Source organism: Helicoverpa zea, chromosome 9, assembly GCF_022581195.2.
Source record: "Helicoverpa zea isolate HzStark_Cry1AcR chromosome 9, ilHelZeax1.1, whole genome shotgun sequence".
In the NCBI taxonomy this organism is placed as follows: Eukaryota; Metazoa; Arthropoda; class Insecta; order Lepidoptera; family Noctuidae; genus Helicoverpa; species Helicoverpa zea.
The window spans coordinates 12,487,029-12,509,080 of NC_061460.1; the positions used below are offsets into that span (position 1 = coordinate 12,487,029).

Sequence of the window (22,052 nt, forward strand, 5' to 3'; positions counted from 1 at the left end):
ACTAATACTGCTGTTTCTTATCATTTTTAGTTAAATATATGGAATTAGTTATATTTTGCTTTGGCGCCATGCTGTTCAAAACTACGTTAAGATATTTGAATCGATCACGACATTGTGCATTCCGCACATATCAGATAACATAGCAACGTGACTGGACCAAAAATAACTATGTTCTAACTATAGGCCACTAGATATGGTAGAAATTATTCCGCCAGTGTAACAAGGAGTTTCATTCATAGTCAATTATTCCATATTAATTTTGCACGCACGTGTGGCCTGGCGGTCGTGGATCACGACTACTGGAAGGTCGCAGATGGTTTAAGAATGGGTGAATAGATTTACATAAAAAATCTAATCCCGTTACATATACAAAGTTGTCAGTATTGTGTTTAGCTTAGTTGATACACACGCCTACAATTTAGTAGGTCCAAGTTTAGTTCTGGGGAATCACCACCCGCAACTGAACTGTAGGCGCCAATAAACTTCTAGAATTCACCTATCATTGACATTGTTTCTAATTCTACATAATTTTTCTAAACGATGACATAATCAACTGAAACATTATGTGGATATTCATATACACCTGGCAGCTTCCTCCAGAACTAATAGAAAACAAACGATAAGTCATACGAACGAATATAACATTAGATCGAAGACCTTTCCAACGTAAAAACATCGGTTGCATCATCCTCCTCTCTAAATAGAATGCATTGACTATGAGAAACAGATAAATTTCTACAGCACACGTCCTCTCCTGCAAGGATAGCCTCACAATACGCTATATTCAGTCACAGGTTAAAAAGCTAAAGAAAGGCCAATCAAGTAAACCTGGCTCGCAGAATCTGCCTAAATGGCTTTGTTATTCCGCGTCCAGTAACGGAATATTAATTAACGTCAGACCGATTGCGAACGATTTATGAATAAAACCAGTTTCTGTGGAATTCAAGATACGCTATACAAATATTGAACAATATGTTAAATCTAAAGAAGAATCAATTCGGATCTCATGAAATGAGAACTGATAAAAATGGGCTTGGAATAAAAAAATCGTATTGGCATTACTAAATAATGCAGATACCTGGTCCAATGCGGCACGCTACGGTATCTGCAGTGCAGGAGAGCACTATACATCACCATCCATAGCTAAGCTCTTTGCAGCGGCCGTGCAAAGCCGCAGGCAACATTTTTGCAACTGAACGAGCTGAATGCATTTGCGCAGATAAAGTTGTTAGTAAGCGCAAGATAAAGAGCAATATGGTTCGCTTGTTAAAAGTTGTTTACCTACTAGGTAAGCAAACGTTTTGTAATCGAGTTCCTCAGAATTTTTAAGTGAGGCATAACTCTATTGCAAAAATCAATTTGGATTTAGTTTTATAATTGTCTAACCAATAATTCTTGAAGACGTGAAGACTTATCTACTGTTAAGATCCATGTAATCTGATCCATCCACCGCGAGTGCAATAAAAAGTCCTTGCAATATCATTGGCAATGGCAAGCAGTAATCCATCAGGGTTATATTTCAACGCATTACCATGTAGCTCGCTTGCCAAAACAAATATACTTTCCTTCGTCAGACGTCAACCATAACGTTTTAGGCGACCGCAAAATGGTTCGGTGATTTTTATTGAGGTATTAAAATGACTTGTACGATGTATTACAAATGGGGAAGAAACATCAGCTTTGCGGGTAGAATACTTGATGGGTCAGTTTGAGGCCGAGGCTCCATCAAGGTTTACCACATAGAATTCTAAGTGTTAAATGACGTATTTATTGATTGGTTATAAAACGACACTTCGCATAATGATGAAGCTTTACTATTTGGTAAGGCTTTTATTGATTATAAACTACAAACTATCTTTTTCAATCACAACGGGACAGAAAGCAGTTTCCATTTCTAACCCCTTCCCTCACCTGTACTTCGACTGACAGCTTTTCACCCTTTCAATCTGAAAGAGAAAGCCCCTAATATTTTGTCGTGAAGCCCCTACAAATTACAAGCCATATGTCGGACATATCCTGCACAAACAATCCGACGTCTGAAAGTTTCATAACCCCGTCTGCACGTACCCTGCACCCTATGCAGCCCCCTCAGGGGTGTCTGCGAGGGGCGAGGCTCGTTCAGACTTTACTGCCGATTGGTTTCAAAGTAGGGGTAGGCAAATTAATGGATGACTAAGTGCTAACTGTTGCTAGTGCATTGTTTGAGGGCGTGACTGGCTAGATGAAAAGTCGGCAGGCGAAAAGTGAATATTGACTAAAAGAGATAATAGAATATATGTAGTATAGAGCCATGAAGTTTAGAAATATTTACTCAGGACGAAGAGGTTTTAATGAGTGTTATAATTTTATGAAATACCAAGTGTTATAATTACTACTAGAGAAACAAGTTTTGCTCGAACTGAATCATACTTCAAAAACTATAATACACAGAAATTTTCTAGTACCTTTAGTCATTATCACCACATATCCATTTATTTCTAGCATTCCATTTTTCATATTAACATAATATCCTGTCCTAGCAACTAACCACTATTTAAATTCTAGATAATTCCAGTGGCATTGCGTTGATCTTACTCATCCTTCCAAGTGCATTTATCTAAACCATACGCAAAACCACTTCAATACTTAGAGATATTCATTTTAACGGCTTATGTTTAACTGATCACCAGATATAGTAACAAATAGCAGACAAAAATAGTAAATGATCACCAAAATGAAACTCGCATTTTAATGTAAAACTATAACCAAAGTTTTAACACTTTGCTATCCTGTTTAAGTGAAATTACTCCAAAATAAATCATGCGTAAGCCAAAAATAGTAAATGATCACCAAAATTAAACCACCATTTTAAAGTAAGATTTATAACCAAAGTTTTTAAATTCTGCTATCCTATTTAAGCAAACTGAGTCCAAATAAATCATTGTTATCCCAAAAGTAGTAAATGATCACTAAAAGTAGTAAATGGTCATCAAAATTATAAAAGCGTTTTAATATGAAATGATAATCAAAGTTTTTACATCTTGCTGTCCTGTTTAAGTAAACTGACTCCAAAAAAATAAGTTCGGCCTGATACAATAAATTTTATAACATTATGGGGACCCTTTTCCTGCACTAGGGTGGAAAATTGTCTATTGCATCATGCCTCTAAACAGCGCAATAAGAGTGTGTTTTCGAGGGAGTGTATTGAGAAACACATTCTTCTTCTTCTTTCTCCTGCCCTGTTCCCAATTTTACTTGGGGTCGGCGCAATATGTCATTTTCTTCCATTTTCCCCTGTCACTCGTCATACTGACACTCACGCATGCATTGCAAGCCGGACACATAACTTAATATGGCATCATAATACTTTTTTTGGTAATAAGCCTACATTTTATGGCAATCACAGTGACTTATTTAGGCAAAAATAATACATTAATTTGGTCGTCAAGAGTTGGTGATCATTTACTAAATTTGGTGATCGAATACAATTTAAAGTGAAGTCGTGACTGAAATAGCTGGTACTATTACATTTTTAGACTTTATTTTTCTGGTGTTCAGTAGATATTTCTGGTTACAAAACTAAGGGTATCAAAGCATTTTATAGTGGTCATTATATTTGTTCCCCATTTTAACAACCACACAGTATAAGACACATCATAGTAACTCTACAGTTTGTAAGGTTCCTAATAGAAAATTCAAAGGAGTCAAAACCAAAGTGAACGATCCCGACCAGGGTATATTCCAAGCACGACATTCACCCTGAATATTTGAAAACTAGCAAAGAGATCCAGTTAGTATTGATTAGAGAATTGAATTGATACGAGATTCCTGCGTTATCTAGCCGATAGGAGGCAGATAAGACGGATGGCGTCGATTGTTCGGCTGAAACGACGAGGAACGACTATCGGCAATCTGCATGTTCTATTTTAGATCCCACATGCGGATTCTGGCGCTACTTGGGAGAGGTTATGTCCAGCTACGAACTGTGATAGCGTGAATAATGTGTATTCTATCGTTTTCTCTTTTAAACTTTTTGGAAGCTATATATCGTCTTATTTATCTTCGCACCCAGCTATTTGATTAGCAGGTAAATTGGCAAATGCACTTATCTACGTGATTATTACATAGGTACTTAAATTAGGCAATAAGTAACACTTATATGAAGATAGCCAAAGCAAGTTAATTACTATGTTATCAAACGACCTTGCTATATCTTTGTTATCAATGCATTAATTTATTAAAAACACTTAGGTACTAGATAAGTCCGAAATCTACAAACATCATTTCCATATTCTTTTTAATTTTATTTTAGAAAGAAGTAGGTATAAAAGTTATTATTTTACAATTTGGCGAATTGAGGAATAAAATAGTTTAATGTAACTGTCTAAAAGTAAGTAAGTAAAATGATATCCAAAAAGATGTATCGAATTGCAAATTTTTCTCATCCCATTCGGGCTCTTCATATAAAATGCCAGACGCCCGACTGCCAACGACCTGACGTTTATTGAAAAAGCTGTTCCAGAGTGAGGGAAAACACTTAATGAAATATCTATGATAATATCCCCGTGGTGATTAATCCTGGCGTATCCATAGAAGGCTTTTGCCATGAAATATGTATGACACACTCGTATGCCTTACGTTCTTTATGGGAGAGAGTTCAGTACACTAGATCTATATGGCAACTTAGATAATATGCCATCAAAGAAGAACCATTAGTTGTAACTACATACACACATTTTATCTTTGCAAGAAAATATTGTTATCCATGTTTGCTAAAAATAGGATAGAACAATTTAATAGCATTGAGGTAAAGTTACAAATGATCACAGCATCATGGCTGCATGGCGAGTGTTATTTAAGTTTTGCATAAAGTCATCGAATCACAAGTTATTGAGGAACCGAGGCCAGCAGCTATTGCATCTATGAAGCTATTTTCCTATAGTAAAGGGCATCTACGTTTCATCCTTTAGGCACAACGCAGAAATTGATTATTGTGGATAGGGAGACGATAATTATTGGTCTAGAAAGAACGAAAAATGGGGAGAGAATGGAGTAAGTTATTTCATGAAGTACATAAAATCTTCCTCGACGATATTATCGCTAGTAAGCAATATTGTTAGGCAGGCATTTGGACGTGCAAATCTGTGTGCGATGAATAACTTGATTACGCACAGACAAGTTATCGGTCGTAAACGTGCCGTGAGCCGATTTAAGCGTAATTTCCACTTGGATTGACTTGGCAATGTTCCTTTACAATAATGTTCATTGACTAATATTGGTGCCGACTGGTGAATTTTGTTTCGACACAAGAAAACGCTAACAACGTTGATGTCAAGCGGTAAGAAATATTTTTCAACTAACTTTACTCTTAAATTGTTTGGTCCGCAACACGTAAATATTTGTGCAAATCGAAATTAACAAACAAAAAATCACATGAGAGTGAAAAGGAGTAACAGTCAAGTTTGCCACAAGTACCAGGATGTTAGAACGTCGGTGGAGGTTCAATCGTAGCATACATATTCGCGTGGGCCGACCCCCCCTCATCCCCTTCGCCCCCGCCAGGTCAACGACATCCGCGGCCGTTTCGGCCGGCGGCGCGCCTCACCTTGACATTCATCTCGAGCACGACGCTTTAGCCAAACGTTTGAGTTAACTCGAACAACTTTCAAATGCCGCTTTAGAATTAACCCTTCTATGGTATCAAGCGCCCACTCGATTCGGCCGCGTTGCATTTCGGTTACTCGCGACGATCTACGCGATCTTATGTTGCCCTGGTACACGGTGCTCGTTCTAATGAAGAAATTGAAATTAAAATCTTGTTTCTCAAGCAAGATAAAGAAAGAGCGTTTTGTCCCAATCGGACGATGTTTCCTATCGCCATTGTGGGACGTGACTCATGAGTTAAATTGATAAGTAACGAACAAAGAGTCAGCTATGTAAAACAATCTGCATATAATAGAAATATTTTGTATCATGGAAAAACCTTCATGGAACGCATCGGCCTACTGATAATATAATGGCTTCATCACCATACCATACTTGAATTAACAAATCATCGACTATTCGCAGAGGTCAACACTCTTTAAACAAGAAAATATTTTCGCGTATAGCTCTACTCCTAGTGAGTACGTACACAAACTCGTTATCCACCGCATAATGAAGTACCTATTCATCTGAACTGTACATTATTTGACAAACAATTGTACGACAAAAGGATGACAGCTAGTCTTCACAGTGGCATGCATGTACCTTTATTAGAACTCGATTAATATATTACAAGATTTTTTTATACATTAATACATAACTTTGCATCAATACCATAAAATGCCTTATTTATCGTCAGTACATGCGTACTCGCTTTCCAAAGTTACTCTATAAACAAGGCATAAACCAATAAAAGCCTATAAGGCAAAGAAAATGAACAATAAAAACAAAAACGTTGCCCAATGGAGACCACCATTGTTAAAATGTGAGTCACAAAAGGAAATTATGGCTCCAATGGGACCACCATGGCTTACAGTACAATTTTGCAAGATGGAACTGTGACCCCACGCGATGGAATAAGTAAATCTCTTGGATCTGATAGGATAAATCTCATTTAAATCCAGAAGAAGAGCTGCAACAGTACCTTTGGATATTATAGTGTCGAGAACAATAACATAAAACAAACAATTCGAGCCGCTGGCCTTGCTTATGCAGGTATTTCGGAACTAATCATAATGTGCCGCTAATCATCCTACGCAAATCGTGACCATTAAAGGAATCTGGTTAGAACGGACAGCAGGCGGTCAACTAAGTAACAAAGTAAGCAGCTTGTTACCGGGCAGTTTTATACGGAATCTGGAAATTCCCATTGCCGATACGAAACTAAGAAGACTAGGCCAGGATCTGATAACTAATGAAAATTGACTTTTTGGAGATACAGAAGACTCCGAATATCTATTTAGAGCATTCGACATGTCTAGGAGAACATCGTTGAACAATGATAATGACTATTCGATAGACGCGAAGAATTGAGGCGGCGCTAAAACGAAAATTGAATCCTAGAAACCTGTCAGACAGACAATGAGAGTATCTCGTAATTTAGCCTTCAAGAGAGCATGATACATGCCAAGTCTGTCACAAGCAACCAGACAATTGTTGGCGGTCACCATCGACGAACACAGCCACCTTTGTTATGTAAATCTAAGGATTTTACGCCCCATTAATATCGCGAACACTGATTTAATTAATGGCACTCATGGTTGCATGAGGACCGGTACTTACGGCCCGGAATAATTACTTCATTGTTAGGTGAAAAATTCCAAAGTAGAAATCATTTTGGATGGATTATCAGTGATTGTTTTGGAAGCATTGATTAATTTTCCATTTGATATTAGACGTTTGAGACTTGACATGTGTATTTTAGGTTGTAGGAAAATGTAAATCTTGATATGGTTTTGTGTGCCTGATAGTAGAGACAGTTATGAATTACATTATTAAACTGAAAGAAAAGACAGACAATACTTGTTTTGTATAGCTTATAGTTAAAATGCATCACATAAATTGCTGCCATAAGAATATTTACCATTTATTTCTTCATAATTCAGCTTCTTCATGATTTTATTTACTACTTCCGAACATGGTAAGGAATATGCTTGGGGTACTAAAGTATTTATTTTCTGGTATTAAGAAACATGAAAGAAATATAAAAAGAGGTCATTACTGTACTTAGAGCAGTGAGGTAGAAATGCATGATGTAATAAGCTGTTATCAGATAGCTGCAGACTTGATACCCAAATATGGCAAACAATAAAGTACACAACACCAAGCTCTGACACAGAAATGTAACTAAAAGATATGCCAAATCTAGTAAAAAAGAGAATTGATAAAATAAATGAAAAAGCCAAATTGTGAGGTCAAGTAATTAAATTCAACCTCATATGAAAATCAATTGAATTGCATGTATATTTTACAATAAAAAAGTATGCCAAGGCAAGCATATTCATCCTGCACAACAACAATTATGACAAACTTAAAAATTACTTTTAATTGTCCGCTCAAATATCAAGTCTGGCAACATAAGGGTAATACGTGTAGACAGCCATATAAGAATGTGTAAATTGGTAACATGTACTTTGTAAGGCTTGTGTGCCCATATGTACTGGACATATTAGGACAACTATAATGTGTCATAAGCTTCATGCTTTCATGAATAGCGCTGGATAATTTTATAATGGACCATATGGTCGACCACACTATGCTGTGGAGAATGGTGACCATATGTCTGCTAGTGAGATCTCCATGGCTTGTCAATCAAGTTTAGAAGTTTTTATGTGTTGGTAATAGAATTTAATGTGGTAACAATTATGTGCGTTGGTAATAAGACAAAATTAACATTCTTAAATTGTAAGCTTCCATTTGAAACAAAAATAAACTGCTTTTTAAGATAACTTTACTACTTTGAACATTCCCTCAGATTCTCCTGAAGTTCTTTGTCGCTATTAATAATACTAAAGTGATTTTGTATAATACAGTTTTTACATCGTATTTTTTAATAGTGTTCAGTGGCAACACTTTTGAGGTGTTCTAAACAGACTAACCAAGTTATGTTGAATTTATCATATTTGTACAGTATAATCAACCTGCTACTAATGTCAAGCACTATCACAGTACGAACTCAGTGCATTGACAAATAAATACTTAACACCTTTGATAACATTTCCCTTCAAAATGTATGAATCATACCAATTACAGGCAGGCCCTATCTGTTAGTGACTAAGTATGTATACTAAAAATAAACATTAAAAAAATATCATAAAAAAACTGATAATAATTATCAGCATATTCCTGTAAGGTGACAAATATTGTAGTTATGATGTCATTGTATTAAAATGGAGTCCTGGGTGTTTTTATATGAATTTATCCTGCCTTTGTTAAGGTGCTGTGTGGTTTTTAACTTATTGGTTTTGTAAAATGACTAAATATAGTCAATTGAACTAACGGGTAAAGGAAAATACAGAATGAAACCTAGAATGGCAGAATTACAAACAAAATTTGTACACAGCAAGTGTCTAATTAAAAGTGTTGAATAAATTAAATCAATTTTACTTTATGAAAGATATTGACTTTTAAGTATTTATTCATAAAGTTAGAGGTACATCCTAGTTTGATACTTTTATAAAATGTTAAACATTTTATACAAACTGAAGAAGCGAAGCATAATAGAACACAAGATAAGTAATGGCCGTAAAATATTTTAAGCATTACAAACTCCTTGGTTGTTACCAAAAAGGTTTGTTCAAGTATGACTTCATATTTATGTAAGGATGATTCACTGTAACCTTCATACACACTTGAAATATTGTTATACTGTAAAAAAGCTCATTAGGGATAGATATTTGGTATGTAATTACATGTTTTATGATGTGAGGAGTTACAGAAAGTTAGAAAACCGCTGTTGTGGGGTTAGTTTGTTAATCATAGTTTGTTTTATCTAGTTGTTGTTGTTAGGTGTATGAAAGATTACTATAAAATGTATGCTTGTTCTTCAAACTTTAATTTGGGCAACAGTTTGGAACTGAATCATATTGACTAAAAATGTTTTTTTTTTTTTTGTAAATTCTTAAACTGAAAAGTTTAAGCTTAAAGATTTCAAGTGACAAGTCCTAAAAGTTTTAAAACCAATTCTGATAATTTAATTCCTAAAAATAAACTTTTTCAAAAAGGAAATACAAAGCTTTCCTTATTTGAGAATTATGATAAATGTCAGTTACCGTCATTGCCCTTTTATAAGAGAAGCAATAATTAAAAATACTAAGTACCTTTGTTATTATCAGTTGCATGCAGCTTAAATTGCATTCATATCAAAAGGGAACAGGAAAATTAAATTTGCCCAGAGTAATGAACTTTTGATGTGCATTTTGACCTTATTAAATTAGAATGATGATTAACTGTCTACAGATAAGATTACTTCAGTGGAACAGATAAGAAAAACTAGTTAATTTGGCAAACTTTTCTAAGAACATAAATGGTTTTGTACATGAAACTTTTAAAATTTAAAGTATGTCTAAAAGTTATAATGGGTTAAATACTTACATAGATCAGTCCAGAGTAGTATCTGTCCTTGATGTTGTGCAATACGGAGGCCTCATTCAAACAGGTCAGCTCAGCCATGTCCTCAACTTTGTCAAACTTAGGTGGATTCATCTTCTGTATATCATCTATGGGAACCAGGATCCGCTTCCCTGACTCCGCTATCTCTACCTCCACCTCATCTCCCCGTTCCCCTTTGATCCCAGCCGCCACGAAGCCCTGGGTTTCGTGGGGCACCCACACCAGCCTCTTCTGCGTCCATTCCGCCTGTGTGGCTGGGTCATTGAAGCTGTTCCTATCCACCGACAAGTACCGCAGCTCCGGGTCGTTCCTATCCATGTCCACCATCGCGCCGCCTGATCACGCCGCGCGGCCCGTACGACAGCTCAACAGCGACACTAGATACCACATTAAACGGTCACTAAGACCGGCACACCACAACACACGTTCCTACTTATTGCTACAAACACGGCGTTGCTCTCTTGCCTCGCGATTGCCGTGACCGCGCACGGCGATGATACGTACAAAATGACGATAGCGGCCGATTGACAGCACAAGGCGGCGGCGACGGTTACGGGTAGGAGGGATGGACCGGTCGACGCCCGATTCACGTTGATTTTAGCCGAAATAAGAACACGATTTTGGTCGTTTCACTTAACTAAAAAGTTGAAATTTATATTATCCAATTGATGGACATGCAATCAACATGTTCACACGGTAAATAATTAAGTAAAATACACTTTTGTAATTGAAAAACAACTAAAATAAGATAACGACTTGTCGCCGACACTTCTTTCTTGTCGTCAAAGTTTGATTTCGATTACACCAAACGAATGATGACCGTTAAATCTACTCTCTAGTGATTGGTCGTACGCGTCAGTAATTCATAAAATATATTTTGTAACCAATGAGAGTATACATCTTGACAGCTGTCAACAAAATTTGTAACAAAGAACAAAATACGGTTGCGTTCACAGATAATATTATTAAACGTAGGGAATTCGGATACACTCACAATAATTTGTTTCAATTTATTAAAATATGATGAATGCTTATGAAACATAAATTACTAAAATGCATCTTCTGCTTGAATCAACCGAATACACTGAATTCTGCTATTTGAAGATGAGCAATTAATTGACAAATGACAGCACATCAAGCACCAACAAATTGGAATGGACCGTACGCTGTTATGGTTTATGTCACCTAAATCATTTTCAAAGTTTTATCAATATAATTAATATTCAGCTATTAATCACAACAAAATCATAATTTTGCATCTTAATATCTCTATGTAACAGCAGCGGTTGTAGCAGCGCAGTATTTATATTAAATATCCGAACGTGTACCGCAATACATTTCTATGACTGAAGATTGGATCTTATCGTGAAGGCGGTAAGGTTTAAATTTAATGTCGTACTTATCCAATTATGGAGCAAAAATATCTGATCATCCATAAAACCTGATTGAAATAGGTACGAAAAATGGTAAAAACAATCTTCTTACAGATAAATAATTATGCAATTCAAAAATTATCTCAGTTCAAGGCGAGCTCATTGATAACTATGTTGAGATAAACTGAATAGGAATGTTTTTTATTTATCTAAAATGTTTGCGATTGAATGTAGTGAGCGAAGTTCACGTTGTTATTCGACATGGACATTCGTCTGCCGGCATTCAAGCAGACTAGGCGGCAGCTTGTTAGGTTACTTTACATAATAATTTATAAACATTCTGTTCTGTAACTATGGCGTATATAGTAGATTTGAGATCCGATACTGTGACAAAACCTACTGAGGCCATGAAACATGCGATGGTTAATTCAGCCTTGGGCGACGATGTTTACGGTGAAGACCCTACAGTGAATGCTTTGGAAAGCAAGTTAGCAGCAATGCTGGGGAAACAGGCGGCCTTGTTCGTGCCTTCTGGCACCATGGCTAATCTCATAGCAAGTAAGTGTGTTTCTGGATATCCTTTCATTACCGATAAATTAGGCTGAATGTAAATTTTCCTTAGCCACAATTAGGCATGTCACTTCACCTCTATTTCATGGTCTATTTTGTTTTCCTAAATTTAGTTTCCAACTTCCGTAAAGCTATATTTATCACAGACTTTTGCTCTTTTATTAGTTATCGCTCAGTAGATTTTAGGATACTTAAATTATAAGTTTTTAAACTACAACACCTTTATTTAAAGTGCAATTGACTACGGCACTAAATTCAAAAGATTTCAATATTTTTCCTTCAATCTGCGATAAATAGAACAACTTTTAAATTGTTAAGCATGATAAGAACTTTCTCAGATAAATGTTTCTTCCTGTCACGATCTATTTGTACGATTTGTACCAATAATGTGTAATATCTTTGCTGCCATAAATTGCTTCAGTCCAAATAAAAAAAGAAAATACTTAGCCTAGCCCAGCACCTTTAATTTCTTTCATGAACTTTCATTACCTACCTATAGCGCGTCTGACGAAGGCATTCGGTTACCTTACGACGGTTAACGATGATACCGGCTGATATCTAGTGTCCATTTCGACCGCGCGGCCACCTCATAATTTTTGATGAAACTTTGCCAGGAATAAGTAGTAATTTGTTACTTTTCACTCCTCTTTTCCTGAATTTGTTACAAAAAAAACCAAGACGCCATGACAAAGAACAGTTGGCCGCTAGAACCGCCACTTGCCGTAGTCATCGCCCGTGATTACTCAGAAACTATACAATGCAGATAGACGAATGATACATCAAAAGAAAGGTCTTTATTTGTTAAATTTGTTACAAAAATAAAAAATGTCAAAACGTAGATAAACAAAAAGTTATGCAATGTTAAGTTTTCAGGTTATGAGTAGGTAAGTATATCACCGTAGGTACCAAATTAATAGAGGCTAATGTGTATAGAAAATTAGTCTTTAATTTGTTACAGCGAAAAAAGACAAAAAAATACTAGAAAGTAGGTTCAATAATATGTTAGAGTCGTTTTTTGTTGGCCGCGCGGACGGCAATATGCCTAAAATACAATTTCGTTTTTCTCGTTATTAAAAGTAGGTTTAAGCTTAATTAGAGTACTAATCGATGGGTAACGTAACCTAGTTTGAATAAATATAGCGAATTTAACTGCAGCATTCATATTTTAGGAGATATTTACAAAAACACAGTGGTATGAAACTGTATGAGAGTAGGGTGTCCATGCATTTTCACATATTCGAAATTTTCGTTATTCACGTCACATTTTTTTAGGGAGAGTGCATACTAGTAGAGTACCATGATTACATTAGTACAAAGGCATGTTGTTAATTTTGTATTCTGAACAAATATGCGGTTCGTTTTGCGGTCATATTGATATCCATTGTTCTTAATTCTTTAAAGTACCCATTTACTGATAAAAAAATAGTTTCATTGACTTTCCGCAGGTGTTTTATGATGGGAACGATTCCAGAAAAATGATCTCTTTTGTTTTCAATCTATTGTTAAAAATATTTGTCGCAAGCGGTTTAAAAAACGATATTTTTTTGTTGCAAATAAATTCCTGTGCTGAATTTTGAAGTGTATAGGTACTCGTACGTATTTAATTCCCGTGATTTTCATACTACTAAGTTACTGAGACAATTATCATTATAAATCCAGAAGTGTCTAAAAGTGCTTAGTTATCAGTTGTGCCCACTGTATGTTGGAACTCACCACCAAAAAGTGTATTGCAGAGGGATCCAAATCGACTGCGATAAGTTTATTTTTTTTTCAATTTTATGATGACTTGTATAAAGTAATAAACTGTGTCCTTATAATTATTACGTATATATAAAATGACATGAAATTCATGAAGTCTCTGCCACATTTTAATGTGATTTCATTTCACTTCAAAAGTGGTCATCTCTTAAAAATATTCTTAGCTTAATAACTTACATTAGCTTTTAATTTAGCTGCAAAATATAATTGCACACTTCTTTCATAGAAGTGCTGACCGTTAGTGACCAAATTTTTTTAAAAATAAGTCGCTGCATCTTTGTCTGTCAAATAACGACGACTTTTCTTCGTTATAAAATTATTAATTAAGAAAAGTTTTTGCCCTTAATATGTACCTACTTACATAGCAATAATTTGTAGTACCTCAGTATGTATATTTTGTTTGTGATGCAGGCAACGGATGTTTAACCTTTGTATTATATTATCAGTTGCTTTTATTGCAGCAAAAATGGGTAAAGCTGGACGAAAATCTATTGTTGAGAAATCAAAACAGAGAGAAGTTTTTATGAAATATGCCGACAAACTACTGGATGTTAAACTGAATGACCCTTTATTTTATAAAATTGCAAGTTATTTGGATAATCTTATGACACCAGCAGCTCTTTACATGTCACTGAAAAGAAATTTCAGGGAGTTTCTAAACACTGAATGCAAGCAGCGAACTGTGTGTCCGTCCTCGTCATCCTCATCATCATCCTCAAGCAATAGCCCGAGAACTGCATCCAAAATATCACATTCTCATGTCGAGTCCAATCAGCATCATAGTGAAAACGATACAAAAAACTTCAAGTTCGAATTAGATATCTATGACTGGAAAAAAATGCAACCATTAAATGTCTTGTATAAAAGAAATGACTTGAGAACATGCACTCCATTTAAAAAATATAAAATACTGCCTAAGTACAAATGGGTGGATATTTTAAGAGAAAAGATTTGGCTCATTACTAGATTACCTTGTACATGGAATTTCAAAAGTTACAAAGTGGAGTCTGAGCATCATATTTTCTATCTATTTGTGACTTTGATTTTTATAAAGTATGCACTCTCGCTAAAAAAATAAGACGTGAATAACGAAAATTTCGAATATGTGAAAATGCATGGACATCTTACTCTCATACCTTTTCATACCACTGTGTTTTTGTAAATATCTCCTAAAATATGAATGTTGCAGTTAAATTCGCTATATTTATTCAAACTAGGTTACGTTACCCATCGATTAGTACTCTAATTAAGCTTAAACCTACTTTTAATAACTAGAAAAACTAAATTTTATTTTAGGAATTTTGCCGTCCGCGCGCCAAAAAAAAAACGACTCTAACATATTATTGAACCTACTTTCTAGTATTTTTTTGTCTTTTTTCGCTGTAACAAATTAAAGACTAATTTTCTATACACATTAGCCTCTATTAATTTGGTACCTACGGTGATATACTTACCTACTCATAACCTGAAAACTTAACATTGCATAACTTTTTGTTTATCTACGTTTTGACCTTTTTTATTTTTGTAACAAATTTAACAAATAAAGACCTTTCTTTTGATGTATCATTCGTCTATCTGCATTGTATAGTTTCTGAGTAATCACGGGCGATGACTACGGCAAGTGGCGGTTCTAGCGGCCAACTGTTCTTTGTCATAGCGTCTTGGTTTTTTTTGTAACAAATTCAGGAAAAGAGGAGTGAAAAGTAACAAATTACTACTAATTCCTGGCAAAGTTTCATCAAAAATTATGAGGTGGCCGCGCGGTCGAAATGGACACGATATCTAATGGGCAATTGTCGATGCATACTGGCGTTCATAAAAGTGGAATATTCTGAAGCATTCGCTAGAGGCATTTGCTTTCCAGTGTTCTGAACCCCCTATTTTTTCACCCCTTTTTCATAAAATGGTGCATAGTTTACTTAACTTGCCTTGTAATTCCACTACAAAGAATCAATTGAATGAAAATTGACGAGTTTCATAATAACGTTGTTTTATTTTACATTTCCGAAATCAAAAAGTGTCAACCACATACCTACTGCCCACAGTTCTCAGGACTGACCTTCAAACTTCAAACGAGTATCTTGGAGTACCTACGTAAACATGATACGTAGTTACCACTCTATGTATCTAACATAACCGATTTTTTTACCATTACGTACCTACTTACCAAAATAATGTAATAATCCAGCTATAGCAATTCGCAATATTTGTTTGTAATATATCGAAATCGATACTTGATAACGCGACGTCAATCAACTCTTATCTAATAGCCGAAGGCATTTCCAGTTTAATGGGCCAGTCGCTAAAACACAAGGGAATAGGGATACTCGAATGATTTCGTTAATCAGGCTACTTTACGCAGGAACATATATTACTCATAAGTACATTAACGATATATACAGATTAGTAAATATTTACCACGCATAGAATTAAAGGATAAAAGCATCTGTAGCAGCAGTGCAGGAGATAGCACATCTATACTCTATACTTATAATAAATCTGTAGAGAGGTCAATTCTGTACATTGAATATATTTCCAAAATAACTATTAGGGGGTGATTAGTGATCGATACTGATGCCAAAAATGCAATCAGTAAAATTTTTGTCTGTCTGTCTGTCTGTCTGTATGTTCGTTATGGAAACAAAAACTACTGGACGGATTTTAAAGAAACTTGGCACAAATATTCTTCATACTCCTGGGCAGGTTATAGGATACTTTCCATCACGCTACGATCAATAGGAGCAGAGCAGTGAAGGTAAATGTTGGGAAAACGGGAGAAGTTACTCCATTTTTTAAGCTTCCGTCGCGTGTGCAGCCTTAATGGTTACAGCTACACAGAAACCATGTACGACGGAAATATTCTTCATAAAATTATGTAAAAAATATCCCATGGCAGCATATATCTATCTTTTATGGTTGACTCACAATAACACGTAAAACTCTCGGTAGCTTAGCAGTTCGGAGCTTTCTGATTATATTTGTCTACTATTTCGTTTATAACACTCACTCACACTAATTAAACATAGTTAACAGTATTATCTATTTATTTAAAAAAGAATGACTTAAATCGGTAAAGAAACACCAAAGTTATACATGAAAAACGGTAATAAGCCACCGCGCGTGAATACTGAATCACGCACGCTATAAGGATCATTTTTGTGCAACGGTCGCCGCGCTCGACGCGACTCGCGGCGCGGTGGCTGCGCGAGCTTCATACAATATTTGGCTGTTGGTGCGATTGATGCGAACAGACGTTCAGAGCGTTCAACCTTATTGCGCGACTTTTAGGTTTTAAATAATTTATTTTTAACTTTCTTTTGTTGTTATTTTATAAAATAGGTTGGTATCTATTAGTTATTTTTGTGTTTAAATATTCGTTCAAATTACAAATTATTAATAGTTTACATTTTATTACTTAAAGAAGCAGTAAGTATGCATAGATTTAGATAATTGGAGGGGCTGGTGTTTATTATTTCTTCCTCTCTTTGCACAAAGTCCGACTCTAACGCGGACGAAGTCGCTGGCAGAAGCTAGTACGTAAATATAACGCGTTCGGCGCGAGCGGTCGTCATTCTCATGTTGTGGGTGGTGTAGCGAAGCGTACCTCACACATCCATATCAATAGACAGATAGCTCCATGACGAAATTTTTAGTTAAATTCAGATTAATTATGCATCGTAGATATCTGACGAGAACCATGAATATAATTTTCTACGGGAACGTGGTCCGTCCTTTTATAATCGTCCTTGATGCAGACGGCTCAGCAAGGCTAATTAAATTATTAATTAGCATGACTGCGACAATGAATTGTGACTATCCTCGACAAACAACGAGGTGTAAAAGTACCTACATTGATTTAGGCACCGTGCCCATATCTAGGTAAAGGAAAATTACTTATTAGCAAAGAGATAAGGCATATGAGAGAGGTCTAGGTATTAAAAAAATCTGACGTGGCCCTAAAGACTAAAGCCACGTAAGTTTTCTACGATGGCGTGTTGTGGCTAACAAATTGCATGGGTCTTGGTCTTGCATCATGCTTTCGTATCACTATTCTAATAAATCCTTTAAACAAATGGCTGTTGTTGTCAACTTGTTAATATTTGATCGTCTATTTTGCAGCTATAACGGTCAAGTGCGTAGACGCTCAATTTGCAAGACGGTTGCGTGATGATATTCATCCGGTAGTCCACACACGTATTTATCATCTGTCACGTCGACATAGCCAGGATGCTACGACTGGTTTATTGGGCGATGTTGTTTTATTTTCAAACGATTTGAATGCCTGGCCTGATGCCCGCTAAGTACTAATGCGTACCTAGGTAGGATTCCTTCTTATTGATGATTCTTATGCGTTCACAGTAGTAAATTTACCACTGTAAACGCATAACCTCACGGCACGCAGGTCGCGGCAGAACCTGCGAGAAACTGTCTGTCAGGAACCTAGCGGACTCCCTCTGACCTAGGATCTGGCTGATCTTTTATGAATAGGAAGTTTAATTAGGTAGATAGGTAATTAATTGATATCACTGCATAATTAATCTTTGTTTCAGTAATGGTACACTGCAACAAGCGTGGCTCCGAAGCATTCGTAGGAAACCTCTCACATATCTACAAATATGAACAAGGTAAGATAATTAAACTATGTTATATTAGTTTTGTGGGAATCTTTAGTAAATCATTTGCAGAATACCATGTTCTCCTTCCTTCCACATTATTTATCTTAAAGATCATCTGTCGCCTGACTGGATGTTGGCCCATCGACGGTAATGACTAAATATGGCGCAATCATTTATGATAAACATTATATAAATATACTTATGATAGATAAGTATGTAGGTATTTACTTAGGCACCTTACCCGGATGGATGATGTAAATGCACCTGCAGGCTGTAATTTAACATAATTTGGTCGATGCAGTGACTGACCTCTGCAATTTTAGCGCAAGAAAAGCAAGCAATAGGTTTTTGCGTTACTTTTTGTTTATATGTTTTTTGCGCTTTGAGGTCGTTTCCCCCGGACTGATATTGATGCGGCTGACTAGTTACGTATTTCACACTTCTATGTAACTATAACTATACAGCTTATCGTTTATACAGTGCATCTCAGTAAAATGAGCGAATACTAGGTCGTGTCTACATATGTGTGAATGGGAAATCGCAGCAACTCGCATCTCCTTAAATACGAGACAACATGATCAAAACCTAGATTTCACTAATGCAAGTAACTGAACTGTATGTTTCGTAGTATTCCTGTCTTTCCCATTTATACGAATAACAGTTTGCTGATGCAGGTGGAGCAGCACACGTGGCCGGGGTCCTCCTCTCCACCATCGCCAACAAGCCTGACGGGACCTTCGACCTGGCGGAGTTGGAGAGCCGGTTCCGAGGCACTGATGTCCACGAACCAATCACCTCATTAGTTGCTGTGGAGAATACACATAACGTTTGCGGTGGTAAGGTCAGTAGGCGTGAGAACATGTGGTTAGGATAGGTTTAGTTTTCTGTGAAAGATGCCATCAGAAGGAACTTCCTATACTCTTCAGATCAAGCCTACCTATAGATAAGAGTATTGGGAAGGTGGAGAACTACTGACTTTTAAGTCTCGCCTTGTTAACATGCAAGATTATCTCTTGTCTCGCGTTATATTTAGCTTGACTTATTTTTCCTGTAGCCTTTGTCTTGTAGTTACTTTGCTATTAACTAAGGGGGTAACAGATACGTTCGGTTTAGGCGCCGAGAGCCCACGACCCCCTCACCTCACTCGTGGCGGTGGAGAACACCCACAACGTATGTGGGGGCAAGGTAAGTTAACAGTCATAACTAATATGCAATTTGTTACAGCACATCTACATCTAGCCAGCACTTCATCGTATGACACTAATCACTGAACCTTTAGATAACCTACTTTCAGCAGTAACTCCTTTAGGTGTTAAACCGTCAAAAAATCACGACCTCTCTCACTACACCATTAAGTTTTTGATAATGTTTGTTGAAACGTGACTAATCATGCCTAGGAAGCCATCCAAAATACTTTTCCGACCTACTTACTTACTTTACTAGACATAGATCAACCTAATTTACTGCAGATAGTAGGTAGGTGCCTGTCATCAACCGTTAGTTACCAGTTCCATCTCATTCCAGGTGCTCCCCCTCAAATTCCTCGACGATCTATCAGTGATCTGCAAACGCCACAACCTACCTCTCCACATGGACGGTGCGAGGCTGTTCAACGCCTGTGAATACCTGAAGGTGGAACCCAGTAGGGTCGTGAGAGATTGCGACAGCGTGTCTGTATGCTTTAGTAAGGGACTCTCGGCCCCTGTGGGGTCCGCTATCGTCGGGTCTTACCATTTTATTGATCAGTAAGCGCTATTTAGTACTTCAAGTTTTAAAATAAGCAGTATACTAAGATGAGGTTTTAGGATAGCTTACTAGCGGTGACTAGTTTACGTGACAAATCAAACTGGAAATCTTATCTTACGTGATCGCTATCAATTTCACCATAGGTACTAAAATACCAGATAAGTAACTTCCTTACTCCTTGAGAACTTCCACATATAAAACATTTGGCTCAACCGCGGATAAGACAATAAAATTGCTATGCCATGCAATTCCAGGGAATTATTTAGAAACGAGAGTTTTGATACCCGCGGCATATAGGGAAGCTGTCACTACTTAATACTTTTTAAGGACCCATGTCACCACCAGTTATTTTCGGTACATAGTTTTCTATTAATGGCATTGATTCACGTGGGAAGAAGAACTATTGTAACGACATTCTTTGGTGTTTGCAGGGCGCGTCGTATGCGCAAGCTGCTGGGCGGCGGCATGCGGCAGGCGGGGGTGCTGGCAGCAGCAGCTATCGTGGCGCTGGATGAAGTGGTACCCAAACTCAAGCTAGACCATAAGCGGGCGAATATTATGGCTAAAGGTTCGTAAGAAGTACCTACCTAAACCCATCTAGCCATTTAGACTCATATGCTTTGTCAAAGGACTTGATAATTTAGTTACATCTGAGAAACAACCAAGCCCTGATGGTTCTCTATAATAAGCTGTTGGTTGTGGTTACTACCAGATAAATTTCGAGTTCCAGAACGATAAGCCACTGCCAAAGCCAAGCCATTGATATACATAATTAGATGATGAAAGTACCTTTCGCCTACACATAAACCTGCCTAACTACATACCTACTTACTTTTATTATCACATTTCCCTAACTTTTTCATCACTCACATTTCAGTAATCGAAGGGCTATTCCTGAAGACGTTCACAATAGACGTGGAGGGCCAGCACAGCAATATCATCCTCGTGAGGATACCGGAGCACAGCTCCATGACCGCTGAGAAGGTGGTTGCTAGGCTTGCTCAGGTCTGCCTGGCTGAGACACAGGTATGAAGAATTGGAGCGCTTTCTCAAGCATTTTTAGTGCATAAGAGCTCAGTTTCGTAAAGTTCGTTGGGGCGTCATCGCTCGCACCACTAGCTTTCATAAGCCGACCTTTGCTGCGCGGAAAATCTGCTACCTTGAAAGTGCTTTGACAGTTTTACGATTCCCATATGCTCAAATAAAAATTTTAACTGCCCTTCAAGTTCTTAGGTATCTTTTAATAAGTTTTCACATGTGTGTTCTTTCATCTTTCCAGGGTGACTGCAAAACGCCAAACGACGAGGGTGTAATTCTGAAAGCGATATACTTCAACAGCAAGACAATTCGGTTTACAATCCACCATGATATCACCGACGAGGACCTATGGCTGGCCATCATGAAGATCACATATGTGTTCAAGGAGTTAGATGCAGCCGCTACTAAGGCGCACTAAGCTCAGAGATTTTTTTGTTACCTCACTGTTCTATTATATAAAATCTGTTATAGTTGCGGAATCGTAGGTGCTAAGTTTTTGCTTAATCTTAGGTATTAGGTAGGTAATCAAAGTTCGTACTGTTTTGGATACAAAATCAAACAAATTAATGAATTTAAGATACGTATATGATACGTAAATAGACATTTTACAATTTTTTATATGAATGCTCTCTACTGCCAATAACTAGAGATGTTACTTTAACGTAACGACATCAAATATGGGGGAGATAACAGATTTTCTTCGATGACACGTATTTATCTATAAAATATCTCTCAGTTACTTACTAGATATGCAATATCTATTACATTTGCAATTGTTACCTATGTTAAAAGACGTTTTAAATAAACTTATAATGGTTAAATACGTTTTTTTTTTTGTTTCTTTATATCTTGAATATTTCTTTAAAAAAACCATTGA

At 36.6% G+C, this 22,052-nt stretch overlaps 2 protein-coding genes across 4 annotated transcripts in view; one reads left to right on the forward strand and one right to left on the reverse strand.

Annotated features, from left to right (window-relative positions):
* Window positions 1–10,866, reverse strand: part of LOC124633479 (myosin heavy chain, non-muscle) — a 67,844-nt gene extending 56,978 nt beyond the window's left edge. For both annotated transcript variants that reach the window (XM_047168708.1, XM_047168709.1), the window contains exon 1: window positions 10,057–10,866. In XM_047168708.1, the coding sequence (XP_047024664.1) occupies window positions 10,057–10,401 (345 nt within the window). In that variant the 5' untranslated portion in view covers window positions 10,402–10,866. The remainder of the gene's footprint in view (window positions 1–10,056) is intronic.
* A 695-nt stretch (window positions 10,867–11,561) lies between these two features.
* LOC124633482 (probable low-specificity L-threonine aldolase 2) lies at window positions 11,562–21,996 on the forward strand. 2 transcript variants are annotated; one of them, XM_047168717.1, is made up of 8 exons: window positions 11,562–12,005; window positions 18,326–18,400; window positions 19,066–19,232; window positions 19,505–19,576; window positions 19,916–20,136; window positions 20,569–20,705; window positions 21,015–21,163; window positions 21,417–21,996. In XM_047168717.1, the coding sequence occupies exons 1-8, from the start codon at window positions 11,801–11,803 to the stop codon at window positions 21,591–21,593; spliced, it is 1,203 nt and encodes a 400-aa protein (XP_047024673.1). In that variant the 5' UTR covers window positions 11,562–11,800; the 3' UTR covers window positions 21,594–21,996. The 2 variants fall into 2 exon arrangements, with proteins under 2 accessions (XP_047024673.1, XP_047024672.1); XM_047168716.1 differs by lacking the exon at window positions 19,505–19,576 and having other exon boundaries at window positions 11,568–12,005.
* The last annotated feature ends 56 nt before the right edge of the window (window positions 21,997–22,052 follow it).

What these genes read in the sequence shown, in the direction of transcription:
- LOC124633482 (XM_047168717.1), top strand. Translation starts at nt 11,801, where the DNA reads ATGGCGTATATAGTAGATTTGAGATCCGATACTGTGACAAAACCTACT. An exon ending in TATCTACAAATATGAACAAG is followed by an intron (nt 18,401 to 19,065) that starts GTAAGATAATTA and finishes TTGCTGATGCAG; the next exon opens with GTGGAGCAGCACACGTGGCC. An exon ending in TCTTACCATTTTATTGATCA is followed by an intron (nt 20,137 to 20,568) that starts GTAAGCGCTATT and finishes TGGTGTTTGCAG; the next exon opens with GGCGCGTCGTATGCGCAAGC.